Source organism: Antrostomus carolinensis, unplaced genomic scaffold (assembly GCF_000700745.2).
Source record: "Antrostomus carolinensis isolate BGI_N321 unplaced genomic scaffold, ASM70074v2 scaffold5294, whole genome shotgun sequence".
NCBI lineage: Eukaryota > Metazoa > Chordata > Aves > Caprimulgiformes > Caprimulgidae > Antrostomus > Antrostomus carolinensis.
Window position 1 is genome coordinate 227,723 of NW_010310077.1, and position 10,962 is coordinate 238,684.

General features: G+C 35.5%; 1 protein-coding gene across 1 annotated transcript in view; it reads right to left on the minus strand.

Moving 5' to 3' along the window:
- The window catches only part of LOC104523639 (uncharacterized protein C8orf34 homolog), a gene marked incomplete at its 5' end in the record, with an annotated part of 59,808 nt that extends 49,141 nt beyond the window's left edge, over window positions 1-10,667 (minus strand). The window contains one exon of the mRNA XM_010166292.2: window positions 10,532-10,667. Within this exon, the coding sequence (XP_010164594.2) occupies window positions 10,532-10,667 (136 nt within the window). The remainder of the gene's footprint in view (window positions 1-10,531) is intronic.
- Between the last annotated feature and the right edge of the window lie 295 nt (window positions 10,668-10,962).

Here is a 10,962-nt window from a genome sequence, read left to right on the forward strand (position 1 = left end):
GTGAAAGAGTTTTGTGTGTGTGTGTGCGCATGTGTGTCTTTGAGAGCCATATTAAACTGTTATCCAGAGCCTCAAATTATGACCAACAAGCTTCCCCAAGCTCATGATCTCCTGGCTTCCTCCCTTTATCGTTTGCATCCAGAAGCAACTGCTATTGCTGATATACATCACAGTGTAGCTCCAAACAGAAAGAATCTATAAACACTGAAATAAAGAATTAGCTTGCAAAGCACACATCAAAGAGAGTAAGGGAAAAGAAAGTAGAGAGGCTTGGGAAAGCACTTGTCTTTTTAAATTATTGAGGGGGTTAATTATATTTTGTAGGGGAAAAGAGAAAGAGATGTCTTGACAAGATCTACAAATGAAGGACAGGATGAAATGGATGTTACCCTCTATTAACTTGAGAGACAGCACAATACTTTTCAGGACTAGACAAAGTAATATTAATTTTATGCTCCTACTGTTTTCACTGTCACAAATCAAGACTGGTACATTCAAAAGAACTAAAAAATCCTCTAAGTCTACTCTTCTTAGAACTTCTCAACAACACTTTTAAATGTTTACAAGTGTCCCAACCTCCTCATACCAGTTCTATCTTTTTATATCCAGCCTGAGACTAAAAAAAAAAATAAGAAATATAGCTACTATTAAACAATAGTACTTAGAAAAGATGTCTAGTGACACATCATTAATTCACAGCATTGTATACTGTGTTCTTCCTTCATAATGAAAACCAGATACCAATTCCCTGTCAGTAAAGTTACAGTAAGGCTATCTCTAGATGAACTTGGTGCATTAAATGCCACATTTCCAAAACCAGTCCTATCATGAGAACAGTCTTAGTTTGTATGTATAAGATGCAATTCACATGCAAATTTTATCTACCTAGTGTACACACTTCAAGTATAAGTCTATTTTCACTAACATGCAAACACTTACCTTTCTTCAAACAGATTTCTTCTATTTCTCTTATGTTTACTGACAGTTACTTATGTCAAAAACAAGTCTACCCCACATGTGCAGCCTTTAAGGAATAAAACAGTTGTTAAATCAAACTCAGAGGGAAACGCTTTGTCTCTGAAAATACTGTGTAATGCAAGGATACAGATACACTCTGTTCCTTTAAGAGATAGATGCTTCATCTGAAAATACTGTTTTCTCCACAGCTTATGTAATTTTTGATAATAGATAATGTTTTTATTATCATAGTATTTTGTGGAACTTCTGATAGGTCTGAAATTATTTTTTGGTGGATTTATCCAGTAGGAAATTGTGGTAAAAAAAAAAGGGAGGAAAGAAGTCTGATCCTCCTGGGATTTCTGTCTGAGGACTTGATATAAATCTCCTGTCTTATATTGTTCCCATCCCAAGACACGGTTAAGATTTTGAAAATAGACAGACCTTGGCCATTCTTTTAAAACACACATTCATTGGGACTTTGCCATAAAACTAATTAGGGTTTGGGATTAAAAATTATAATATCTTGTGCATTTTAGAGGTCCAACTTAGATGTACTCAAAAAATCATTTGAAATCACACAGATACTCTCTATTTTGTGTACAGTAAGATATTAAAAATAAATATAAGCCTGTGAAAGAAAAGGTATGTCAGTTTGTTACTCTGACAACCTAGCAAAGCAACCTACTAACTCCTAAAAATTCAATTATGTTCTCTGTCTCTGATAACCACTAATAAAAAAAATTTCTGAATTATTTTTTCTTTAGTATTTTCCCATTTTTCTGAAAGAACATGTAAGATACCAAAGTGGTACACCACCCCAGAAAAGGAAAGATAAAGTGTCCAGATTCAAATCAGCCAAAAAGCTAAATGAAAATTTTTTGACAATTTTTGTTTGCCACAACTTTTTATTTTCTTGTAATTCTTTTTGGTTTTCTACCTTATAAGAAGTTCTAAGTAGCAAAAGGAAAAAATATGGGTTTTCTCCACAATATTTCAAAGTGAAAGGAGATTTTAAAAAGTTATAAAGCACTACTATAACAGAGTTCCATTTACTTGTTTGCCACTCTTAAAAAGAAAAAGATGCAAATAAAACACTTTGTTTAGGACACAGTCTGTGAAGCTACCACAAACAAACATGAAGAAAATTCAGCTCTTTGAAACAAGAGATCCAATAAGGTTACAAAAGAGAAAACAGAGGGAAAAAAAGTGTGAAAAATAGTGACACGAGTCATCTGGAATGCTTAGTACTTTCTCCTCTGTAAGAACAGCCACTTAGAAATAGTACACAGATAGAAAACTAATATGTAATGCAAGATGAGAAAGAAAAAAACTATGTATATATAATCAAAAGGTATGGTAACATTTGAAGACATTAACTTCCTAACGGTTTGTGCATGAACTCCAACCAGAGAATTTTTCTCCCCAAATTATTTCTGTACCAACCACTTTAGTTTGGAAGCATTTTTTTCCCTTGATACTTTGAAGTAATTTTTTCCCATATTTCAGGAATATTAACAAACCAGAAGTTTCTGCCAGAAATTGAGTCACTAAGTGGCCTTACCACTACTGGGCAGACATACAAAAAACTATTCTTTATGCAAATATATGTACCAAACCACATGTATACCTGTATCGATTCCCCAGTATTACATCACGCTATACAGAGCCAAACCAGGGATTATATGGAGGATTGGAGAGTTATTCTTTCTGACACATTGGTTTATTATTGATTAATTAAAAATATAAATTGTATGACATGCTATTGTGCTGTTTTCTACCTTTCTGCTGCATGATTAGACAGAAATTATCTGTTTCCTTTAAAAGACCACATTTCGAAGGTATTTGCACGTGGAAAAAGACTACAAACTTTCCTAAAACCCACAAATAAGCAAAATAGAAATCCTAATGGGTTCTTTCTTACATTTCTGTGTAAAAGGCTGTACTATAGACAAATCAAAACCTATTTAAATATACAAAAGGACAAATTTACCTAAAATTCACCATGGAGAATAAGGCTAGCAGGGGAAAAGGGGTGATCATGATTAAAAATTAAGCAGTTAATGTACAAAAAAAAAAAAAAAAAGAAAAAAAAAAAGAAAAATAGTAAAATTAAGATGCAAGTCATCTGGATGCTCTGCACCTTCCACTCTGACAGAATACTCACTATGCATTTATTTACACAGACCTTTGAGGAGTAGCAAAGAAAGCTACAAAAAAGAGGAGTCAAAACTCTTCTTTTTTGGGGTCAGGTCTAAAGAGGAAATGTAATGTTAGGGTTTTCAAATAGATATATGAAGTTATATCATGATTTTGATATCAGAAATTACAATTTGTTTTCCTCAAATCACAGTTTCTAGTCATATTCATTCTAGGATCCATCATTTGTAGGTTACTCCCCACAAAACATTAAATTAGGAAGGAAGTTTAAGTCTATAAAGAAAAACGGGGATTTAAAGACATTCTTTGAAGTCACATACACAGTGCTCTACTAACTCTGTTAGGAACAGATTATTTTATATTCCTAGTGATCAGGTCCTCTTCTATCTAATTCCATCACCTCTTGGTTTATATTAACAGTGTAGTTAAAGGGATGATTATAGTTCATGTGAACCACCTTTAAATTAGCATCTGCAGACGCTATCACTGAATAGTTCTGACAATTCATGTAGCAGCTAAGGAATTTTTGCACAAGCAGAAATCTCCCTGTTAGATTTCAATGTAGGCATAGCCTTTTATCATCTTAACCAGACACCACATACTGTTACATATACTCAGGATTAGGGGAAAACAGTCTATGGAGTGTTAATGTCTTTTAATCCTGCATGCACTTTCAAGCTACTGCTCCCTTTAGAGTGACTCACACCAAAACGGCTCAGCCCAGGAAAAAATACTTCACACTCAGATTTACAAAGCAGAAGTGATGGCTTGGTCTTATTTGCCATAATGTAAACCTAGACCACGTGTTTAAAAAACACACCAGCAGAAAACTCTGCATCCTCCCTTCTTTCAGAATCTATAGCATCTATATGGGATGACAGAGGTTGCCCCTCTTCTTCACCCTATCCTAATGTTGCATGGTGCACCACACATTCCCTGACACCTTCCCATCCTGTGGAGGAACCCATCCCATTTCCAAAGACAAGTCAGACATCCCAATGATTTCTGTGCAGGGAATATAATGACAAGTGAGAGCAAACTAACTATAAACATTAAAGAAAGGATCTAGTGCATAGCTGAAGTTGAAGAAGCTCAGTAGGCTTCCTTCCTTCACTTGAGGAAATCTTCCAGGAGCCCATCATCTTGAATTGCTTTTTAAATGTAGTTTTTTGTCAACATTATGATCTTCCTCACAGAAGTAATGAATTTCATTAATTTTTCTCATTGTTATCTGAAGTTTCAGTAGTATTGTCTGTGGACAGTACACACAGCATTTTTTTTTCTCTATTGACAGTCATCAGCTTTTCTGCTTTTGATAGTTAAATGAGAGCCACTTGTCAAGCTCCAGACACTATTTTCAGCACAGCTCATTATCAAATTTTCCACCAAATGCTTCTTAATGACCTCAAGTCTCATTAGTATTGTTATAGCTTTGTGATACTCAGATAAAGCATCTCCTGCTGCAAGAATCCTGTAATTACTCTAAGAACTTAAAATGGTGGAAGCTAGATTAACACCAGAAAATTCCCTGACCAAACAATTAATTCTTGTTCTTTTCTAGAGAAATATATCATGGCCAATTCAGACAACAGTTCTCTTCTTCCCACCATTATTCTGCAATTTATGACAAATTATAGCTGGTTCCTACAGTTTTCTTGTCTCCTCCTCTACACGTTCATGGTCTTCATGGTTCTATGTCATGAATATCTGCTTAAAGTCCAGTGGTGTATTTCAGAGAACCTCCATATGATTCTTAAATTTCACACAGAATCATGTAGTTTATACAACTATGTCCCAAGTACGTATGGAAGTGGTGGAGGCTACACTGTAGAAAACCAAACTTACTAAAAAGAAAAGTTAACTGCCCTTGGTAAATAAGCAAGCTAACCTGAAGACTGTTTGGAGGACAAGACATCTTAAACGAGTCAGATACAGATGATGAGCAGGGTAACAATGAAGATTTCACAGACAAGGCAAACTGCCACGAGAATTTTTGAGTATTTTTTCCAAACTAAGTTTTCAGAGAACATCTGCAAATGGTATGCATGCTCAGAGCATCTCATTTATACCACATTAGCAGCTCAAGCACACAAGTTACTACATTTGAACTGTACTCTACATCCAAATGGTGATGGTTAGAAAAGCCACATTTATATTTTTAATGTACAGATGTCCTTTGTTTATACCTATATATTTGATTCCTCTAATATGTTAAAAAGCCTTAGGACATGGTGCTTTTGCTCTAGTTATCTTAAAATATTAACTAAAATATTGCATCTCAAACCTATATTTGTATGCGACTAGTGCTCCTTCCCAACATTCTTGTTCAGAAGCCTTCAAGCTTGTGGCACAGTATGTTTTCTATAATCCCATTTCTTTTTTTAATCACATGCAACCCCTTTTTTGTATTCTATTGAAGTTAAGAAGAATGAATGCAGCCCTTGCGCTATTAAAAACAAAAAGCTTCTTACTTCCAGGAATGCATTGGCAAGACTCCACAAGAACAAGATTTAACTTTTGAGCATGGCAGTGGGCATACAAGGCTAATGGGTGGTCCTTAAAAAAAACCAAAAAACCTAAAATTCATTCAATAGTACACTAATATTATCCCATACCTTATGCCTGATTAAATTACTGTAAATGCTCAATGTGCAAATACGTGAGAAAATATGGAAGTGTTGTTTGGCTTTTACAAATTGCCATTTAGATCTTTAACTCATATGAGTTTTGCTTATGTGTGGGGGCATCCTACGATTCGTCGGCCAAACCTGAAAGTCGTTTGTTTCCCCTGTATGTGAGAAAGGATTCACAAAATCATGTTATAGAATGAGTCAGTTTGTTCTCTAAGTAAGTCAGTCAGACTAGCTGCGTCCTTAGATGAAGAAGGAATTTTTATTATAATAATTTTGCTAAAAATCCAGATCAATCGTACTAAAAGTGTCTTTGCTAATTTTCAGGACTAAATAGCAAAAAGTGAACCTTCCAAATACAGGGGGGGTTTTAGCCTTTTTCCTGTATCTGTAAACCTTGTTTTGTTCCACCTTGTGAATGATGTCACCCCTTTATTTAGATGACTTAATATGCTGCTTAACTTGCACTGTAGTCCAAGAGCAGCTATGGGAATAACATTGTTCTGTAGTTACTTTCACATTTGAAAAACCTCTTAAAGCTGTTATCCATCTGCATTTCACTCACCGTATGTGAAACATCTATACAGAAAACAGTAAGCTCTCTGTTTCTTACTGTTATATTCCAGTCTACAAACCAATTTATACTCCAGGAGAATTAACCTCTCCTTTTATTTCTCTTTTTCTCTCTCGTTTTTTGGGAGTTTGGAGGGGGGTTTTGTTTAGATGGTTTTGTGGAGATTTTGGGGGGAGGGGGGTGGTTTAATCCTAAACTGTAAAAAACAACTTGGTGTGATAGCTTGAAAGAATCCCCCATCTTTATCTCCTAGATGTCTCTGTGAAGAACTTTACCTTTTATTAAAATTATTGACCTGGGCTGTGATAACTCTATCTATCTTTATTTGAAGATGATTGGTGAAATTATCAGCATTGAGGGTTAGATACCAGTTTAAAAAAAAAAAAAAAAAAAGTTTGGGCATTTTATTCTAGTTCGAATTATGCCCATTCTCAGTCTCATTTCTTATGGTTAATGAAAAAAACTCTTACTTTTGTCTAAGAGACTTAAAGCAAGGCAGAATGTTTTGACAAATACAGCACCTCAAGAGCAATGCAGGTTTCCTCCACGATATAAACTGGATTTCATTTGCCTTATAACAAAGTAGATTTTTATCTCTAACTATAGTCACTCCCATTTAGCATTCTTTATAAGATCTTTCTCTGACACTGTGTTAAACACTGCATGAGAAACAGAATAAGGGAGTTCAAGGGGAAGAACTATTACTGTGCTGAGTAACAGCCTAGTGACAGTCAGAGAAAACCAGCTACATGGGACATTTAATACAAGCTTGAACTAAATGCCAGTTACCAGCAAAGGAATAAGGCTGTAGTAACAGAGAAAGAGGGAATCAGAAGCTATCAGTATTGCCCTCCTATTATTATATTATAGAATTCGGGTCCTGATTTTCTCATATATTTGAGTGATATAAAGAGAAGGAGCTAAAGTGGAGCTAAATTAAGTGACGACAAATATCTCAGCATGACAGAAACGGTTCAGTCCATTCTTATCACAAGTCACTGCACTTCCACGTTTAGCCCACTTGTAGGAAGCTATAGAAGCCACAGAAGAGGTAAGACCTACTGCTGCACTGTACCCTATTGCAAGTGCTCTCAGTGGGCATACAGAATCAAACCAGCATTCCTTTCAGTCTGAAGTAACCTACATATAGCTATAGAGCTGTTCTCTCCAATTCTCAAATAACAAGGGAGCTCTAATGATCTACGGAAAGGAAATGTAACCCCAGTAGCAGGAGGTTCTAAAACTTACACATTATTTTAATGAAGGAGTAGGGTGGAACTTCAATAAAACTATTTGTTCTTTCCAAGTGAGACCCAAAAAATTAAACCAAATTAAGTTAAGGCTAGTACCGAGGAACTCTTTCAATTGTTTAAATAAATCCCTCTCAGAAGAGCCCCAACACATCCAAGGAAGTGAGGAAGCATCTGGAGGAGGTATCATAGTAGGTAAATTGACTGGAGAGTAATCAGAACAGAGCCTTAAAAAGAAAATAAAATTAAATTTAAAAAATATATATCAAGGTGAAAGAACTAGACTATGCAAATGCAAGAGTAAAATTAAACTTTTTCTCTGAGCCAAGAAGCACGTTTCCTAACGTTTGGAACTCTGCCAATCAAATTTCAAGTAAGCAATCATATTCCTCCTACAGACAGCCAAAATACCTTTAGCAAACCTGATTTGGTAATCTGATTTGACAAGTCCTATTATCTACAGAACACCCACTGCCATTAATAGCTCCTCCATTCATTTCAAATCACTTTCTACAACCAAAAAAATAGGTAACATTAAGACACTTGTTTAATTGTATCCAAAAGTATGCATAATAAAAAATTATACTGACTTATTTTTCAATTGTACTCAAATGTGCCTACAATCAAATTCCATAGTATTTATACACAAACTATACAGCACACAAGACTACTTAGCAAAGAGAATATGAAAAAAAAAAATATCCTCTCTGAACCAAATAAATATACTAATAGGTTCTGTATTATGACCTTACAATAAATACAAGGCTTTGTCAAAACACTGGAGATAAATGCCAATACTGAAAAACTTTAACAGAGATGACCCAAATACTCAGGCTGTGATTTTATAGCACAGTATTTTCAATAGCTATACCACTGAGTAACAGAAAATTGAATTGCTCTTGGAACCAAACTGGGGGGGGTGGGGAATAAAATCTATCTTCATGCCCTTGAAGCCACTTTCTTCATGCAACTCTCTTTACCCACTACTTCAGTTGCTGCAAAAAGGCAATGGACAAATCGATTGTGAAGGTATTAAAAGAGGGAACTAACTGCACTAATAACTCTGTCTTGAAGAGAGGAAAGGTGTTCTCAGATTCAGTAAGAAGGAAGGAACGTTCCAAAGAACAGATAGAGTTCATAAACTTGAAAAATAAATGCTAGTTTCCTCACTCCTGAATACAACCGCAATACCCATTTATCTTTTTTTACTTCCCTTGCCACTGATGAAATGGTATATTTTTTTAATTCCTCTAAAGTTTAAAGAAACTGATAAACTATAACAAGAGTGAAAAGGACCACAGTCAAGTAGGTATCATCCAGTTCCTCACTGACTTCATTAAATAGGGTAGGGAATGAAATGAAGCTGTATAGGCAAAATAAAGCACTGCATTGCATTCTCTGATAAGTGAAGTGACAAAAGGGGATTTTATGAGATCTTTCTCTCACAGTTTATATTTCAGACTGCAGTCATATAGTACAACCAGTTAAAGGACAATAACAATACCCAAGGTTGCTAGGTTTGGCTCAGGATCTGAGCCATTTGTTCCCTGGTGTGCAAGACTGCGAGAATATATAGTATCTTGGCACCTGCTGTTAGCAGCTACTTTAGGGAATTTAAAATTTAATTAACCTTCATAGTAATCCATACAAGATTTTTGTAAGTTCAAAAAGACCATGTAGAAAACATAACATTTCTATTTCCTTACTCTTCTGTTTGTTAATCCATGGACAAATGATGCCAGCTGAAAAAAGGTGCCACACTTTAATGTAGCTAGTTGTTTGGAAAATATCTTACAACGTAAGCAATTTGTTTCTACTGAATTGGGAAGAATCCCATGATTAGTATATTTGCTCTTTTCTTAGAACATAAGGCCACACTGCAGACAGCAGAACTCTCCAGGCCATCCAGTCACTGCTGCTCTGACAGTACTGTGAGCTGAAGTTCCCTGAGGCTCCACAACCCTGCTAAATAGATCCTATTGCATGGGTGATTCAGTGTGCCTGTAGTTATGCTCCCAGATCATCAGAAAATGTTTTGAAGCCCCCCTTCCTGGTAAGTGCCTTTTAAAAGTAGTAATTTACAAGCAAAATGGAAAAAAAAGTAGAAACGTAGGGTGGCATATGGCCAAACTTTTGACTTAATTTCACCACAGGTTGCTTTTTATTTACAAACGGCTAATCCCCTCTCAAACTACACAATAGAGCAGCCATTGGCAAAGGCAGGCAGATAAAATTGGCATGCCTCTGTATTGTTCTTGCTAATCTGAGCCATTAACAGAAGGGTGAGAAGGCTAGCTTTGTCATTTAAACAGGCTTAAATCCTTTCTCCAAATGAGCTTTTGTCTACATAGAAGAATGCATCTAGGAAATTTAAGGGGTTTCTGTTAGTGTTACATTCTCAAGTTGACTTGGCTACAGGAATACCAACCTGTTTATTTGGCCCTCATACTGTAAATGCAAGAATTATTTCCAGCTGTCAAAACCAAAAAGGGTTCAATTTGATTAAATTATTTCTCTGAGGTGAAACAGGATGAGATTATAAAGTGCTAAGAAGCAACTATTTGAAATCCTGAACTGCACCTGTGCAACTAAATCTCCATTTATACAGGTGCTTTTCAAATTGGATTTGAACCTTTAAATTCCCTGATTCATCCCCTGAAAAACCACAGAAGCTCAAATAACTAATGAAATTCAGAGACAGAAAGGCTTAAAATAGTTTCAAGCTGTGAAGTAAGGCCTAAGACTATGTTCTTTGATTCATTGTTGATGCGACATATCAGGCATAAATATACGTTGTACAACCCAAATGCCAGAGATCATAGGGTAGCCAGTTGGTAAGTAATTATTTTTTCTTTAGCACAGGAGAAGTCATCACCTGGGCCAGAAGCACAAAACATAGCTGAAGACCTGGGGAAAAGAACGTATTGGTTAGCATGATCTGGTTTTGTTTTGCATTTTACCTGGCACATCTTGCACAGATATTCAATGTGACTTTTGCTTGAGGTTCAGCCATATGAGCATTTCGAGTTTGATTGAATTTGCTCCCAGAAGACATCACACTTGTTACTCCTTCCATTCTTAGATCATCAAGATCCTCTGCAACAAGACAGAATGACTGAATGAACACACAAGTAACTTTTGCAGGAATAATGGTACTTCACCTGTAGAATCGCTAAAGAATGGAACAACCCAACAATCAGGAAGAAAACATACACAGTTACTTGTATAATAATAGGAAAAGATATTTGAGATTATTTTATTTGTATACATTATCATCCTGTTACAACAGGCTCACTGAAAAATATTCAGTATCATTTCCACTTCAAACAGTGCTGCATATTTTTTCAATCTTTATTTCTCCGATTCATTTATTAAAAACTTGTCATCAAGA